This window comes from Oculina patagonica, chromosome 7, assembly GCF_052425735.1.
Source record: "Oculina patagonica isolate OP01 chromosome 7, crgOcupat, whole genome shotgun sequence".
In the NCBI taxonomy this organism is placed as follows: domain Eukaryota; kingdom Metazoa; phylum Cnidaria; class Anthozoa; order Scleractinia; family Oculinidae; genus Oculina; species Oculina patagonica.
The window spans coordinates 20,188,541-20,206,898 of NC_135764.1; the positions used below are offsets into that span (position 1 = coordinate 20,188,541).

Here is an 18,358-nt window from a genome sequence, read left to right on the forward strand (position 1 = left end):
TCTTCTTAAAATATATGGGATAACATGTTTTGGCTACTGAAACAACAAAATTGGCCAGCGCGAAATGCAAGTGGTGCCGTGCTCTTCTGGGCACGAAATAAAAGATTGTTGTTGTCGTTGTTGTCGTGCTAAAATATCGCTAATTTGTGTCACGGTATTCCAATGAGTAAAAAGACAAAGTTGACAGTTAAAAATCGCACTTTGGTTCATGAACTGGTGTTACGAAAATAAAAGCCCAATGAAAGAGCAAGGTCTCTTCTTGTAATAAAGGAAAAATATTTCTAACTTGATTTAACCCTTTCACTCCTAAACGCAGGCGCTATTTGGAGGTGCAGTCATTGATTCACTTCATCAATTAGCACGTCAGTGGAATTTCGTGATAAAAATCTGATAGAGCTTGGATCGACCTTTCTACAGGACTGTTCATTTTGAATATCGGTTGCATTCTGACAGAGCTAATCAAAGAAAAACAAAATCCATTTTTGGTGCAAAGTCGTTGCTTAAACAGGCTAGTACACCTGTAATTGGTCAAGGTGCCCTTTTCAGGGTTTTCCAATGATAACGTCAAAACGTTTTGGGCAAAAAGAAAGGATAAGGGTTATGCGCATGCGCATGCGCCAAAGTAAAATATTGCACATTTTTTTCTGTTTTTCTTTTTCATCTATTTTCATGTTTTAGTTTCATGGACATGACTTTCAAACGACATTACTGAAATCATCCACGATGTCAGTAATAGTATGCGAGATGTTCGTTTGTAGAATGTTTTTGTCTACATTCCGTACGATTTAAGATTACCTACGATGAACCGAGGTCAGCCAAGGTTTCATGTTCAGATTTGTGATTGCCACACTGCATTAAATGGTAGAAAATTCGTCGACATCAAATGCAACCATTTTTAAACTGTTTTGATAATACTACTTCATCATAGAAAAAGAGAAGCAATCCATGTGAAGCAAGAAGTCAATTACGTATTCACCCCAAATGAACGAGTTGAAAAATTCTCTGACAGAAAAGCGATAGAAATGTAAACATCTTGTCCTTAAATTTTAATAATTCCACAATAAAGGGCTACTAAAAATCAGTTGTAAAAAACATACAAAATACATTAGAATACATAGAGAGGTCGCCAATACGTCGGTAAATGCGAAAAATAGATTTTACGGCAACGCTTGTAAACTATTAGGGAGCACATACATTCACAATGTGACTGTGAATATTTATCGACGGGTATTTTCATTTACGTGAATTTTACTGCAGACCATCGTGTTATTATTACCATTATCGAGAACTAACTTTACCGTAAAAAGGCTAACCGGGGCGGTGATCAGGCCAACTGGACTGTTATTCAGGCTAAAAGAGAGTAGAAGTCTGTAGTCTGCATTTGCAGCACAGTCAGGTATTTTACAATCAGTATCGAAACCAGTACTAACGGAAAACTCGCCGATGTTCATCGGGGAGGTGTACAGTTTTGTCTGGTTAAAGAAAAAGCCGTTTGTAAAAATTTATATTAAACTTTTTGTTATAAACAAGACAACACTTCACACCAGCATAGTGCACAAAAGCTTCTAAAGAGTGGATTCCGTATCATCACTGCCGATCGCTAGTGATGGCTAGAATTGCTTGATTTCGTCATTTCATCTGGTGCTCTGTAAGAGCCAGCATTCTTCTCACTGATTCTTCTGAAATGCAACAAGATCGTCGCAAGACATTTTTGCGCGATTCTTCGCAATCAATCGATCATATGGAAGCCAAAGTTTTAACTGATAGAAATCCTGTTATGTGATTAAGATTTCGTGCGTACTGCGCTCACGTAGATTTAGCATTTTAGGCTTTGATTTCACATTTTGTATTTACCCCAAGTGAAGGATTGATGACATTCACTACACTTCTCCTGGTTTTAGGTTTCATGAGAGTTGAACAGCTTAATAGCTCGACTCGGTTGTTCGAAGGGTGGACACGCTATCGGTATCCAGTTGTTATAAACAAAAACAAACTACGCCATTTACTGGATAGTGATTTATCCGCTTCAAGCCTTTGAATAACGGGGCCCTGAACTCCAACATGCCAGATATAAACTATATACTTACTGATGAAGATGTTTCCAACTTATTCTGGAGCACTTCAGCAGGCCAGGTAAATAATGAACCAGTTTGGGGTGGAAGTAAGAGTAAAACTGAAATTGCAAATCGCGTGCAAAGCAGATAGCGTGATATTGACGTTTGTGTCTATTTTCAGCACATAATGATAAGCACGTGATTTCTCGGGAAGTTGACGATGGAACGGGAAACGGAAAACGGGACCAAGGGAGGGGGGGGGGGGGAGGGTCACGTTAAAGCCTTTTTTCCACCTTTAGATGTGGGTTTAATGCAAATATCTCGTTAACGTTTCAAGTAATCCAAAAACTTTCTGCTCATTTTACAAATCTATGTTAGTGCGGTGTTTTGTGATTTTGTTTTGGTGAATTTTGGGGATTTTGGAGAGGAGAAAGTTTTTCTCAAAGGAGTAAAATTTGGATAAATAAGAAATATTAATGCTTAAATGTGAATTAAAAATTAAAAATTAGTAGCTGGACACCAAAACAGTCCCTTGGCCTCCTGCAGTGCTCTAGTCCAGTCCCTGAACTCTCTCTTCCACGCGCCCTTTATAGGAGTTGAACCCAGGCGCGCGAAGAGATAATGAACTTTTTGGCACTTACAATACACTTTTTTTCGCGCGAAGAGAGAGTCCAGGATAACTTGCATGCGCATGCTCAGAACGAACCAATCAGAGGCGAGGAGTGTGGCGTCACTTGCTTAAGACGCAGGTGCTAGGCTAAAACTGGCTCGCTCAAATGACGAATTGAACTACGCGACCAAGCGCGCGAATAAATGCGAGAAAAAAAACTGTGCTCGATTGCATCCAAAACCAATTCAATAAACAGCTACAAAATACTAGGAATAGTTAACGGATAGCGATTTTTGTTTTGGCCGTTAACTTTTAGCAGACACTGACTGCAAAGCTAGGCTTTTTAAAATTATTCCGGTAATCCTGCTTTAGTTCACGGTCGCGTAGTTAAACTCGTCATCTGTGCGCGCGCGTTTTCAAAAGGGCTGCCAAAATGGTTTTCCCCCAAATTTTCGAGGGAAAAACTGGCGCATGCGCATGCAAGTTATCCTGGACTCTCTCTTCGCGCGCCTGGGTTCAGCCCCTATAAAACGCGCGCCGAAGAGAGAGTTCAGGGACTGGACTAGCAGTGCTCGTGCGTGGGGGTTAACTGTCTGATGGTGTTCCAAAAACAATTTTCTTTCTGCTTTCCTTTCTTTAAACCTCCTAAAATTTCACTCAAATTCACATTCACCCCTCCCACCCTCCAAAGGGGAAAAATGGCAACTGGGATTTCACTCAGTACTCGGCCTGGGAATCACCAAAAACAACAACAAGGGAACTAGAACTGAGAACTGGGAATTAATTTCGGGAAAACAATAAGCTAGGAAAATGCTAAGTTTTGTAAAATCGTTTGGACAAGATTTTTTTATTTAAATGTTGAAATTTATCTTTTTAAGGCAAAATTAGGAATAGAGGTTACGGAAATTAAGGACCTGCATTATTAAAATAATAATTTAAATAAAATACAAATTCTTCTAAAGAGAAATTTAAAATTTGTAAAATCGTAGCCCAGCCTACGCTTAGCAGTGCGTGACAGAGAAAGGGTTCGAACTGGACAACTCAACTTGAGAATTAAAATTACGACTGCCAGCCCTGTATGGCCTTGGTCTCAAATACTTCTTGAAATAAAAAGCACAGGACAAATGAACACTCTAGTCTGATAAGTCGCGATATTTAAATAATTACAAAAATGATTACAAGGAAATCAAAGATGTTTCTAGTTTGGTCCACTGAAGCTGATTGGTCAGTTTGTAAGTCCAGTGATTACAGACAACAGTTGCGGTTCTGTCGTAATTAGACAAAGTTTAAGGTAGGAACCCTTTTCCAAACATGGGCAGGAAAAATGCTAAGTTCCCGATTTTGCCAGGATGAGGAAAGATAGGAAAGATAGAAAAGCGATCAGCTCTATATGTTGTCGACTCTTGTGACAAAACGAGTCCTGCTAAACAAATAATTCAATTCTCTTTTCGCTGCCAGTTAAACGACTCTCGGGACTTTTTTGTGATTCGTGAAATGACCGTTAGCCTGTAGAACAATCGCCTCTCATAACAATTCGTAAGCAACCTTATCTCGCTCTGAAATTTAGCCCATTAAAAGCAAACTTGAATAATTAACATAATTAACAAAATTTAAACAAGACATAAGTCATTGCATCGTGACACCTTAATCCTCCATTTTGTTTCGCTCTGAGCCAAGATTAGACTTTTTCGAAGTCGTTTGCTTCTTGTGAACTCGACTTGTGGGCAAGTCTAAATTAAACGAAAATGTCCGCTACTTTGCGTTGTGATTACAACCCTCCTCATAATACTGCCATCTCACCTCATTTTTCCGTGATTTGTGAATTGACCCTTTTTTAGCAGCTTGGAACTAAAGCGAGAAAACGAGCTGCTTCCATAGACTTAATTTTTGAAGTGTTTTGGTGTTCTTTAAAATCAGTATTAAAAAAACACTCGTTCGCTCATTTTTCTGTTTTTTTTTTCTTTATGCAGTTTGACTTAGAACGACACAATAAGCAATTATTGGATGAGGTTGAGCATGATATCGTGAATTATCAAAACCGAGGTCTGTGTTATCTGCCGAAGCCGAAGGCTGAGGCGGATAACACAGACATGAGGTTTTGATAATTCACGATATCATGTGAAAACCGAATTCAATAATTGTTTTATTATACGTTTTGAAACAATTTTCCATAATTATCGCCGGCGTAAAACTTCGATTCGTCAGAACATTGGCCAAAGCGGTTTTATCTTGTGGTTCCTCCAGGTTCTTCTCCTTCAGATAATCATTCAGAATTTTTACACTTGTTTTTTTGTTCTGTTGGTGTTTTTAGAATATATATTCTTGATCAAAACGTTCAATTCCTCTTCGTAAACGGAGGCGAATCGCTCCGCCATATTATTTCAAAGTTTGACAGCACTACACGGACGAGGGGCTTGGAAACTAGGCAGACTTTGAACTCGACATGATAACCCAATATCTGCTGCAGATATTGGGTTATCATGTCGAGTTCACATGCTACTGTATATTGACTGAATTCGCTCGACCAATCACGTGTTTCAAAGTAATTCTAATGTATAATAATAAAGATTATCCACAGAGGTTTTAACAAAGGTTATTCGCAGGCCACCCTGTCAGTGAAATATTTTTCTAGCCTGTTGTGCTTTTTATAAATTTAAAAATACTGCATACGTATGGTTGGTTTCATGTTTTAGAAAGTTCAATATACTTCTATTTGAGCACACGCCATTAAAGATAAAATGTAGATCTATGAAGATCAACTATTTTAACAAAAAGTTTGGGAATATCCGTTTATCATACATGCGATTTGCAGATGTTAAACTGAGCGTAACATCTGGCTTGAACTCAAAATAAGTTTGTTTTTATTAAAAAATGTTGGAAATGAACTGGTTTTATATCCTTTGACCTGCAAAACAATGATGCTGACTTTAATGATATAGGTAATCATCATGTTTACAGTTCGTTCTGCTTGGAGTCTCCAAGTGGTGTAATCGACTTCAATTATTATTCAAACTTTGCGATGCCTTGTTCTGAAGGAAACGAACCGAAACATTTCAGTGATAAACATTTGATAGAAATCGAAGTGTTTCGTCTCTAAATTGCATAAAAATACTTCAAAAAGGGGTGACTAGTAAAGGTTAATAAAAACTGCATACAAAAAACATCGAAAGAACATCGATTTTTCTGTCAAAGTGAAAAGTGGCGGTTGGTTCTACTTCATAAAATGCTTGATGGAACAAAGTTGCATATTGTTTTTGTTGTTAGTTTAAAACATACACTGGTCAGTGTTTCACCAATTGGATCACCAATACCTGGCTAAGACTGGTTTTCATATGATGAATCGCTGTTGCCACGTTTTGATTTAGTTATTTCTGGTATATGGGCATCAAAACTCTGGCAAACAAGTAGACCATGGCTGAATATTTAATTGTTCGACTTGATCTTTCGTAATCGAGCGAAAATATCAAACCTTTAAAGACCGAACTTCCGTGATACAGCTTAGGAATTTAAAACTGTGCCTAGGTTTTTATGTAGCGATGGAATTTTATGCATTTTGCAAGTTCCATCAAAGATGAGCTCTACACAACTCATTAGTTTACAATGAAAGTACGTATACTGCTAATTAACCGAACCTCAGCACACCAGCATTAAACTAAATACTTACTATTTAGAATGTTTCCAACTTATTCTGCCATCAATTCTGTCAACCAGTTTGGAGCGATCGGAGGTGCGGACTCATTGAAAAGAAAGAAAGTGAAAGTGCGGCATGCAAAGTACATCGCGTGATGTTGACGTTTGTGTCTATTTTTGACATATTACAAACCGGCTTTTCAGAACACGCACTGAGCCGTGCCGGCATGGAGAATGAAAAGTAATTTATTAGAAAATGGGTCAACAAATGACAATAAAGAACGGAAATAGACCATTTGCATTATGACGTAAAAGCGCAATGACTTCTGGTTTTCGCGGGAAAAAACCATTTCTGCCTTATGATTGGCTAAGGGCAGCCAAGCGTGAAGGTGGACATCAGGACTTTTATTTTGATCTGAAGTTGAGCTGCTAAAGTTCACGCTCTTATTGTCGCTTCGAAATTTGTTTATACATTTATTTTTTCAGTTACCTGTCAAAAATATAGAAAACAGGATGATAGCTTTGGAATAAAAAATGACTGAGTTATGTGTTTTAACCAAGACAGACAAACAAATGTTGTTCGTGTTCAAGCAAGTTTAATATGTACGTTGTGCGGCGGAGTTGACTCATCGCGGCCGACAACTTCTCTTCGTAAATAATTTTAGCCTAACATCACAGCTTTAAAATATCGCGCACTGGAAACAGATTGCTTGAAAGGACGAGTCTAGGATATAACTAAATTTGTGTGGAATCAAGTGAAAGCAAGGCAAAGATTGACTTTGTTTATCATCTATTTGCAGACGTTCAACAAACGATCGCTTCCATCGATCGCAGGTGAATAAATTTTGTTCGGCGGGACGGTCAGTTTAATTTATTTTTACAGTGAGACAGAGAAACGAGTCAAATAAATTCCCTCGTTCAATCGAGGTTCATCGATGAATCATGAAGGATCAATCAAACAGTTTTAAGCTGATCAATCAAAACTACCCTGTGCAGGTGAATACAGATTATTTGTTTTTTATCAATTAAAATTGTATTTCTGTTTTCGTCAAATTTATATTCTTTACCAAAGAAGTTTTCTTGTTTTTGTGCTGGAAATGTCAACCCGTCGAGTAGCAGTTGTGACAGCTGTGGTTTCAATCCGAGCGAGGGCTGTGCGAGCAAATATAAGCTTAATTTTATTTCCATAATGCATCAGTCAATTGAAACCCCGGCCCCCCGACCCCCGGGACTTACCGAGGAATTTAACATTTGCCAAGTGTTAAAACCCGGCTCATTACCCCGCCCTAGGGGCCAAGACGTCTGTTAAAAGCCCCGCATAGCGGGGACATCCTAACCAAATAGAGTAGCAACTCGAGCGATGTTCAGGAAAAACCGGGGGAAAATCTTGATTTCGTTCAAGAAGTTAAAAATCCTATTTCTTTCATTTGTCAGTTGTTCATATATAGCTATAAGGTGAGAAAGAAACCTGATGTAGTTTGTTTCCGCCAAAAGCCTTTTACTTTGAGAAAACTAAGAAAGTCAGAGTCACAATTGCAAAATTTCTAACCCAAAATAAGCTATTATGAACACACCTGTCGGAAGACCCATAATATCGGGTGTGATTGCCCTACAGAACGTATTTCACCTTTTGTTGACCATCTACTTCAGCCGGATAGCACAGAAACGAGCTTCGTGCGACAGACTTTAATAACTTCAATGAAAAGATTACACTGCCTAAACAGCCTAAAAAAGCCTTCCTTGTCTCATTAACACTGTATGCGAAGCATACAAAGAATTTCATCAAGGAAACCCTCCCGAACCTAACAGGTTTTAAAGAGAGATACTCAGTCTAATCTTTCAAGAAAACTCGTTCAAATTCAATGCAAAAGATTATCTTTCAAACAAACGAACAGCCATGGGCAAGAAACAAAATAGAAGAATTTCTTCTAAAGGCAAACAGCTTCCACCCTTCGATAAAATTCACGGCTGAAATATCAGAAACACAAACAACTTTCTTGGAGACGATAGCGCACAAAGGTGGAGATTCCACAAGGAGTCTATCCTTGACGCGCGAATACATTACAAACCTACAGAGCCGTTTCAATACACGAATTTCTATTCGTGTTATCTGCCAGGTGTCACGAAAGGCTTCATCAAGGTAGAAGCGTTAAGACATCTTAGAACAAATTCCTCACAACGCACATTTGAGAAAAACATTAGTCCTTCATGTTAAATCCCGGCTGTTGTCCCCGCTTCAGGCGATTGCGGGCTGTTAAATCACCGCTCCACGGCCCCGGTCTAATGACATTTTGTTAAATTCACCGCCTACCGGGGCCAACGCGCCGTTAAAAGTGCGTTAAATCCCGGCTTTGGACGCGTTAAAATCCCGGTAAGTCCCGGGGGTTAGGGGGCCGGGGTTTCAATTGATTAATGCATAATCTTGTTGATGAACGATTACTTGTGAGACTCGAACGGTGAGCCTCAAAGATTTTTACGAGTGGAGACATCATGTACTGTACTCCCCCATGTTTAGAAATGGTAAAATATTGCGTCTTCGTATATTATTTGAAAATACCTGGCAAGCAAAAGTTTTTAGGAATTTAATTAAATAACCGCGCGGACTCGAGTGGAGTAAACACTCGTTGAAACTTCGCTGCAAAATGCAACCCAGAAATATACAATTTCTTGCATAACTTTTTTTTCATTGTAACGGACTTGGTTTTATACTGAGAGGTTGCTTTTTGCGCTTTAAATGTCGCCCCAGAGACGTCTTCTTCGGTGAGAGTATTTTTCTTTACCTCCATCACGATTTTCTTGGGCAGGCGGGCTTGATGACGATTCAAAATTTCCCGCGAACATAACTACAACTACCAGAAGTCTTTGCGCTTTTACGTCATAATGCAAATGGTCTATTAAGAAAATGAAGGGAAGAGGAAAATAGGATAAAAAAATTATGTGCAGGGTGGAAGGTTAGAGCATTACCTCTCTCATGTGTGGTTTGTTATATCTTAAATGATTATTGGAGTTTCCTTGTAGTCTCACTTAGTAAGAAGTCTTATTCAGCTGATTTGGACCTTAAAACTTAATTTGAAGCAGTTGGACGAGCAATGATTCAGGGAAGAGGGTATGGTTGAGGTTTTCTGTAAATTCGATTCAACGTTGCAACGGTTTTCCGAACTGAATTGCAGCAACAAATGTTACATTTCTAAGTAACATAAAAATTTCACTGTTCGCTTGACTCCAGCGTGATGACTGATAGTCACAAGAAGATGCTGTTTTGGGCAAACATAATGGATTTAATGTTTCTTTTACGGTGTCGTCGGTAGTGCAAATTTTAGGTTTTCAAGATATTAATAATGGCCGTTTTTATACTAGACACGAGTTACCCGTCTAGACGAGCTTCGGCAAAAATTTTGTTGCTCGTCTGGTTATGCGTCTCTAGTATAAAGACGGGCACAAGACGAGTTACGCGTCTAGAAGAGCATCCTTTCGTTATCCGTCTTTCAAGACGCATTTCGAAAAGTAGCTCGTCTAGACGGGTAACTCGTCTTGTGCCCGTCTTTATACTAGAGACGCATAACCAGACGAGCAACAAAATTTTTGCCGAAGCTCGTCTAGACGGGTAACTCGTCTCTAGTATAAAAACGGCCAATGTTGTGGTGGTATTTAGGGGTTTTTAAGACATTTTTTAGAACGATATGCAGGCGATTTTACGTCTATTGTCGGCTTTTGAACAATTAGCATTTCTACTTCCGGTTATAATATGAGATTCCACTTCCGTTCTCCCAAAGTAGCAAAAACATGCGACCACAGAAAGCTGAGAGTTTCATCCATTGTCACTATATTAGTCGCGTAGAGAAATCAGACGTCGTCATTCTGAGAATTAATTTTCGAATTTTTTTAGCCGTCCCAGACTCCCTACATTTTCGATTTCAGACCTCCGACCTCCCACCAGCAGACCGGTGCAGTAAAAAATTACCTTTTTTAAAGCAAAAGTAGAAAAAATTAATTAACTAAATATAAATTCTTTGAAAGATAAATTTTAAACTGAAACTGTAAGAAAATAGTAAGTTAAGTTGTAACTGTGCGTGACACTAGCTGTACGTGACAGGGAGATGGTTCGAAATGGACTACTGAACGTGGGACTTAAAATTACGACTGCCTCATCCCCTCAATAGACTTGGTCTTAATTATTCCTTGCAAGAAGCTCAAGAAGAGCTTCTCGAAATTGTCTGATCCTCCAGCAGTAAATCATCGGATTAAAAAGTGAATTTAACATCATGCAGGTAAAAAATACAGGAATAAACAGACTGTGATTTCTGTTTTCAAAGATTCCGCCAGAGATGAAGATCCTCGACACGTTGTTTACTAGGCCTGGTAAGAAGGACAGACACACAACACCGATTATGATTGTTGTAGTTTTCCATGCTTTCTTTTGCTCCAAGAATTTTGCGATAGCTGCTTGAGAAATCTGCTGGGATATGATCTGGCGCCTGTGACGACGAGAAATCGTGTAAACGGAAATATGACAGTAAGCGATCACTGACAAATTTCCTGCTACCATTAGTGACAGAGCGAAACATTGCGTTTTCCCGGTCACAAGATAAGCGTAGACAACATAAGCTAACACTGACAACCAGCTGCAGACGACGGCGGCAGTAATGCGTGACTTGGTCACGATGCTTTCGTAACGCAACGCATGTTTTATCGCCACATAACGATCGATGCTGATCAAAGTCAAATGAAACACCGATGTTATGACTGAGAAGTTGGTTGTTAGCGTGACCGCGTTGTAGACTGTGCAATATGCAGTAAACGAGTCAGTCATTAGGAATATCAACGCCGTGATTAAAAGTGGTTGGCTGACCACTCCAACCAGCAGATCTGTGCCCGCCAAATAAGCCAACAGGATGTTAGACATTCTCTGCAGTCCCTGCCTGGTCTTCACGGCCACTATCACCAGCACGTTCATTACTATGGTTACGGGACACGTCACCAAGTTGATAACAATGCATATCAGTATGACAATGTAATTTTCTTGTGAGAATATTTCCCCCTGGAGGAGTTGGCAATCTTCACTAGTTGAGTTTCTGGCATTCATGTGGACAAGCTTTAACAAGGGGGAAGTAAAATCTATTTAAGAAAAATAAAATAGAATATATTTTTAAAAAACAGGAACTAAAACACCTTTTTGGTGATGATTACAGACTTACAGTATATGGGCAAAAACGATTACCACCGTTAACATTGATACGCGATTTTTCAAATCGAATCGCCCGCGAAAACGTTTCCAAAATTTCCGTCAACCAAAGTTTGAAAGGGTTTCGGACAACATTTCTCGCGAGCGAACACGAAAGTGAACTGGCGATAAATAAATTCTAACGGTGGTAATCGACTTTGAAGGTTCGAGTTAGCGGAAAGATCGAGTTATCAAGGCTTTGAGTTATGGGGATAAAATTATCGTTCTCCGTTTTTGCTTCCTAGTTTCCTACGATTACATTACAAAACTAGTTTGAATATGGCGAATTGTCCGAGAAAACAAACCCAGTTAATCCTTTGATAAGTAAAGTCTTCTACGCTGTCGATGGAGAGTGTTTAACATCGGTTAGTATCTGTTTGTTCTTATTTTCTCTTGGTTTATTGTAACAAGAGTAAAATGTTTACTTACCAAGTAACGCCTTCAGTTGCGGGTTACAAATGCGAAGTGTAAAACGTAGACACGAAAGTCGTGTAAAAACTGTTTGTATTGCATGAATTGTCGAATAATAAAAAGAAGTCAAATGCAAAGTAATATAATCTAGATGTGAAGTTAATCATACTCCGTATAATACCGTCAGGAAATCAAAAAATTCTAATTACAATATCTTCTACTTAAGACATTTTAGATAGCATTAACTGTGATTAAAGATGTCTTTTACACTGTTCCGACAGTGTTCTTTGGTTATCTCATATAATCTTCATTAAAAAAGAAATGAATACATTGTGACACAAAGATGAATCATCAGCTGAATGCTATCTATCTTCTTCTTAAGCAACAAAAATCACTTAATAATATCAGCTTAAATCATTAACTGCACCTTGCGGCATTGAGCTAAAGTTCTTGGCAGCGTATCCGGCTGTAATTTTTTTCTTGTTTTTTAATCTGTTTTTTGAATATAAACAGTGCCAAAGTGTGCCGATGGTTTTATTTTCTTATGTAAAGCTATTAAAAGTGCAGTGCTAATATTTCCAACCGCAAACGTGAGTCTATGTTAAGTTCTTGATAAAGATTTAAAAATGGGAATTAATTGTTTTTGTTTCCGTGTTACAAGTTGCGATACTTTTTGCTACTTCACTGCGCCAACAGGCTAGCAATTTTTCATAACAATTACTTCATTGATGTTAGTTAGTTTAAGTTACGGAAATTTTGCGTATTAAAGAAAATTAATATTACTAAAGAAAACCAAACAATTGACAGTTTCCCCGCCGTTCTGTAAACAAAATTTTATTTTTAAAAATACTGAACGTGGTACAAATTTTATTTAATCTAAATGGCTATGAGCCACTGAACTTCGAAAATGAATTTTTATGCAAACTAAACCATCAATGAGGAACCCGTAAGGAGCAAAACACCTGTTCTTTCACTCAAACGATTACAGAAACGAAGAAAAACCAATAGCCAATAAAAAAAACCACATTTAAAATGAAATTAAGGAAGGTACGTTTTTTAGGGGGGGGGGGGGGCGTGGCCTCAGAGGGGAGGGTCATCGGTAAAATTTTTACAAATTGGAGAGGGCGAAACCTGTTTTTTCCCCAGGGTTAGTTCTAGTTTTGCTTCAGCAAATAGTGCATTCTTCGCAAGTTAAAGGCATTTACTTTACTTCTGTTCCTGTTCTGGCATGAGGGTATTTTTTATAAAAGAAACGCGCAACCCTTAAAAAACGACCCGGCCGCTTAATGTTATAACCTCGTTAATGAAGTCGCTTTCTATGGTCTGTGGTATCATCTGTGTTTCTATTAACGAGGCGCCACTGTATTTTCTTTTGTTGAGTCATCTGCAATATTGTAAAGCGGTTTAACGCACAGAAATTCACACCAACATTGCATGTTTAAATGTGAAGTAATTATGATTTTGGGAACTCTCCGTAACCTACTGTAGTAAAGAACGAAAGCATGTGAATAGTTAGCTAACGTTGAAGGGAGTTTTCTTGGGGGAATTAGCATTCAACTTTAACACTCAATTTCTGTCCAACTTAATTTATTTGGCTACACGAGCTGCATAAACCACTCTGATCACCAGCATTTACAACTCTGATCTTTCGATTCGACTCGCGCTCTTTTATTTGGACCAAACTCGAGCTTTCAATCAGCTGTCAAGAATGCCAAACTCGCAAATTTAGAATTACTTAAGTTCATGCGCAGCTCGTTCCATATTCAAGTGCGGCTGCGTCGCACGCCACCTTGACATGAACCTTGAAGTTAGAAAAAGTTTCTTTGCGAGGGATCTTTTCTTCCTAAATCTTTATATCGTATAGAGCATGTTTGGTCCAAACAAGGTTGCACGAGCATTATAAGGTTTACAAGGAACATATTTACAAGATAAAAGTTTAGACTAGTGCTAAGATTGTCAAGGTCGACATAGGTGTTTTAAGAAAATTCTTGCGAAATACAAGCTTCGTAGGCGTAACTTCCAACTAGAAATTATCCATACCATTATCCGAACGTGACTTGGGCACAAACATGTTCTTGCAGCATCACTGCTTTAGTTTTTTTTTTTGCACCTTTGTGCAAAGTGTGAAAGAAAAACATACTAAAGAAATTAAATATTGCTACTAAAAACATCCGAGAAGTCAGTAAAACGAGTAAAATTTGACAGAAACACCCGCGTGTACATAGACAACTTCCGTAGGTAACACAGCAGGAAAACAGAAAATATTTCAAACAGCAATGATGCCCAAGAAGTATGTTTGAAACCGATTTAATCGAGAAAAATGGTTAAAAAATTCTAATTAAGGTGTACATTAAAAACAACTAAGTTACAGTGTTCAGTAGCCTATGCAATAAAATTGTAAGAAATTCACACATATTTCAGGGAAGAACTGGTTCCTTGGAAACGTTACATCTGTGTGTATAAATGATAAGGTTAAAAGAATATAGTAATTGATCAGTTAAATTTAGAAAGCGAGTTGGTACAGTTTTATGTCCCAAGCGCCTGAAATATTTCGGTATTATATTTTGAATGATCGAACACCTAGAGTTGTTTTATTGAACCTGTGAAATAGATAGTGGGATAGTAGACGTTACTTCTTCGTATTAGCTCTTATTATTCCGCTATAATTAGTTATTCTCTTGATTTTTACTCTTTGTCTTTTGTGTACCACGCACTAATACTAATTAGTAAGCACTATTACACACTAACTAACAGTTCTTGTTTCACAGGTTAAGTAAAACCACTCTAACATCAAAAGTACTTTTTACTTAATTGAAACACACGACTAAGTATCAAAAAAGGATTTCTATCGGCTTGCTTGCATTTTTATTGTTTAACACTAATTTCTAACTTTCGAGCCGAGAGCAGCGTATTAATAAACACGTGCCACGATCTAAGAGAGGATAATCAATTTCTGTAACATTTAACAACAGCTTCGCAGCTAATTTTATTTCATTTAAGCATTTACTCAACAAATATATAAACTCGAATAGTACCTTTAAGCTGCACAAACACGCTCGGCTTTCGATGAGTGGTGACGTTTCGAAGAGATTTCAGATAATAGACCCAAATGAATCCACGAGAAATCATGGATGCTTTCACTGTCGGCACAAATTTAAAACTTATCTTGTTTTTTTTTTTCGATAAATATCTTAATAGTGGCCTAGAAATCACGACTATTCTTCATTCCTACTCTTTTGTTACCAATTTCGTGATTTCTCGCATTTATAAGAACATTGGTGTTGATAAATGTTGTCAGCCGACTTCAAACGTTTAAAGTACTATGCAAAAAGTGGTTCTTACACGGTGACGCTGTTTTTGCCCAAAAACTTGTGAAGGATTGTTACTCTCTGTAGACTGTTGTAGATCAAGTGACTGGTGCTGAACAGCAGCCATACTGTCAAGAGCAGCTGGGACATTAACACGATTAGCTCCGAGCCTTTTACATCTAATGCACACAGCACGATCATGGAACTCCTGGGCCTGTTCAAAGTCGCCTAACGCTTTGTAAACAGAACCCAAGTCACTGTAAATAGTTGCAACATCAACATGCTCAGGTCCAAGCTTCTTCAGGTAAATAGTAAGAGAACGATGATGATACTCCTTGGCCTGCTCAAAGTCGCCTAGGGCCTGGTGAACAGAACCCAAGTTACTGAAGGTAGTTGCAACATGAACATGCTCAGGTCCAAGCGTCTTCAGGAAAATGTTTAGAGCAAAATGATGATACCCCTTGGCCTGCTCAAAGTCGCCCAGGGCCCGATGAACAGTACCCAAATTACTGTAGGTAGTTGCAATATTAACATGCTCAGGTCCAAGCGCCTTCAGCTGAATGTTTAAAGCAAGGTGATGATACTCCTTGGCCTGTTCAAAGTCGCCTAGGGCCTGGTGAACAGAACCCAATTGACTGTAAGTAATTGCAATATTAACATGCTCAGGTCCAAGCGCCTTCAGCTGAATGTTTAAAGCAAGGTGATAATACTCCTTGGCCTGCTCAAAGTCGCCTAGGGCCTGGTGAACAGAACCCAACTTACTGTAAGTAGTTGCAACATCAACGTGCTCAGGTCCAAGCGCCTTTAGGGAAATGTTTAAATCACGATGATGATACTCCTTGGCCTGCTCAAAGTCGCCTAGGGCCTGGTGAACAGAACCCAACTTGCTGTAAGTAGTTGCAACATAAACATGCTCAGGTCCAAGCGCCTTTAGGTAAATGTTTAAAGCAAGGTGATGATACTCCTTGGCCTGCTCAAAGTCGCCTAGGGCCTGGTGAACAGAACCCAAGTTACTGTAAGTAGCTGCAACATCAACATGCTCAGGTCCAAGCGCCTTCAGGGAAATGTTTAAATCACGGTGATGATACTCTTTGGCCTGCTCAAAGTCGCCTAGGACCTGGTGAACAGAACCCAAGTTGCTGTAAGTAGTTGCAACATAAACATGCTCAGGTCCAAGCGCCTTTAGGTAAATGTTTAAAGCAAGGTGATGATACTCCTTGGCCTGCTCAAAGTCGCCTAGGGCCTGGTGAACAGAACCCAAGTTACTGTAAGTAGCTGCAACATCAACATGCACAGGTCCAAGCGCCTTCAGGGAAATGTTTAAATCACGATGATGATACTCCTTGGCCTGCTCAAAGTCGCCTAGGGCCTGGTGAACAGAACCCAACTTGCTGTAAGTAGTTGCAACATAAACATGCTCAGGTCCAAGCGCCTTCAGGGAAATGTTTAAAGCAAGGTGATGATACTCCTTGGCCTGCTCAAAGTCGCCTAGGGCCCGATGAACAGTACCCACATTACTGTAGGTAGTTGCAATATTAACATGCTCAGGTCCAAGCGCCTTCAGCTGAATGTTTAAAGCAAGGTGATGATACTCCTTGGCCTGTTCAAAGTCGCCTAGGGCCTGGTGAACAGAACCCAATTGACTGTAAGTAGTTGAAACATGAACATGCTCAGGTCCAAGCGCCTTCAGCTGAATGTTTAAAGCAAGGTGATGATACTCCTTGGCCTGCTCAAAGTCGCCTAGGGCCTGGTGAACAGAACCCAACTTACTGTAAGTAATTGCAATATTAACATGCTCAGGTCCAAGCGCCTTCAGCTGAATGTTTAAAGCAAGGTGATGATACTCCTTGGCCTGCTCAAAGTCGCCTAGGGCCTGGTGAACAGAACCCAACTTGCTGTAAGTAGTTGCAATATCAACATGCTCAGGTCCAAGTGCCTTTAGGTAAATGTTTAAAGCAAGGTGATGATACTCCTTGGCCTGCTTAAAGTCGCCTAGGGCCTGGTGAACAGAACCCAACTTGCTGTAAGTAGTTGCAATATCAACATGCTCAGGTCCAAGCGCCTTTAGGTAAATGTTTAAAGCAAGGTGATGATACTCCTTGGCCTGCTCAAAGTCGCCTAGGGCCTGGTGAACAGAACCCAAGTTACCGTAAGTAGTTGCAACATAAACATGCACAGGTCCAAGCGCCTTTAGGTAAATGTTTAAAGCAAGGTGATGATACTCCTTGGCCTGCTCAAAGTCGTCTAGGGCCTGGTGAACAGAACCCAACTTGCTGTAAGTAGTTGCAACATAAACATGCTCAGGTCCAAGCGCCTTCAGGGAAATGTTTAAATTACGGTGATGATACTCTTTGGCCTGCTCAAAGACGCCTAGGGCCTGGTGAACAGAACCCAATTGACTGTAAGTAGTTGCAACATCAACATGCTCAGGTCCAAGCGCCTTCAGCTGAATGCTTAGAGCAAGGTGATGATACTTTTTAGCCTGTTCAAAGTCGCCTAGTGCCTCGTGAACAGACCCCAAGTAAGTGTAAGTTGAGGCAACATCAACATGCTCAGGTCCTTTCTGTTCTAGAAAAGTTGCTAATGAATATTTATAATATCTTTCGGCCTCGTGAAAGTCGCAATGGTTCTCGCAAGTTCGACCGAGCTTTAACATTCCAGTTTTGAAGACTTTAGAGATGTTTGCTTTCGAAACCAAATTTTCAATACTGAAAAGGAAGGTCTTTACATGTGGTGAGATACGCTTGGTGTGCGTCACAGTATTTATGTCCAACCACTGTTTCTCTGGTAGTATACCGTCTATGAACTGGTTAAATGCTGTAACAGCCCCATTCACAGCTTTATAGTGTCGACTTTCCGGATTGTCCTTCACTACAGTATGGATTACATCACGCACAACCTAATGAACGCCAATGTCGACGCCATTATCTGCTTCTTCAATCAGAATTAAGGAACATCTCTGGATCGTTGTGATAATCATCTCTTTATCTTGAATTTCGTCATCTACGATCAGAATGTAATTGATCACAATATCAACATTCAATGGCTGTGGTGCACAGAGGGAAAGAAAACTGAATGTGTGATCAATAACTTTGTCGGATGCCATTATTTCTTTCACAGCTAG

At 39.3% G+C, this 18,358-nt stretch overlaps 2 protein-coding genes and 3 pseudogenes across 5 annotated transcripts in view; all 5 read right to left on the minus strand.

Annotated features, from left to right (window-relative positions):
* LOC144661081 (uncharacterized) overlaps positions 1–3,711 on the minus strand; it is a 33,569-nt pseudogene extending 29,858 nt beyond the window's left edge. Inside the window, exon 1 of the transcript XR_013572196.1 lies at positions 2,088–3,711. The product of XR_013572196.1 is annotated as an uncharacterized LOC144661081 (transcript). The remainder of the gene's footprint in view (positions 1–2,087) is intronic.
* The window catches only part of LOC144661085 (uncharacterized), a 36,239-nt pseudogene extending 29,734 nt beyond the window's left edge, over positions 1–6,505 (minus strand). Inside the window, exon 1 of the transcript XR_013572198.1 lies at positions 6,329–6,505. The product of XR_013572198.1 is annotated as an uncharacterized LOC144661085 (transcript). The remainder of the gene's footprint in view (positions 1–6,328) is intronic.
* The window catches only part of LOC144660952 (uncharacterized), an 87,989-nt gene that overhangs the window by 52,454 nt on the left and 17,177 nt on the right, over positions 1–18,358 (minus strand). The gene's annotated exons all lie outside the window — the stretch shown is intronic.
* LOC144659270 (melanocyte-stimulating hormone receptor-like) lies at positions 10,463–11,377 on the minus strand. The gene has a single exon (XM_078519690.1). The coding sequence runs from the start codon at positions 11,375–11,377 to the stop codon at positions 10,463–10,465; it is 915 nt and encodes a 304-aa protein (XP_078375816.1).
* The window catches only part of LOC144661079 (uncharacterized), a 16,740-nt pseudogene continuing 11,823 nt past the window's right edge, over positions 13,442–18,358 (minus strand). Inside the window, exon 2 of the transcript XR_013572195.1 lies at positions 13,442–18,358. This exon is cut by the window's right edge and continues 1,577 nt beyond it. The product of XR_013572195.1 is annotated as an uncharacterized LOC144661079 (transcript).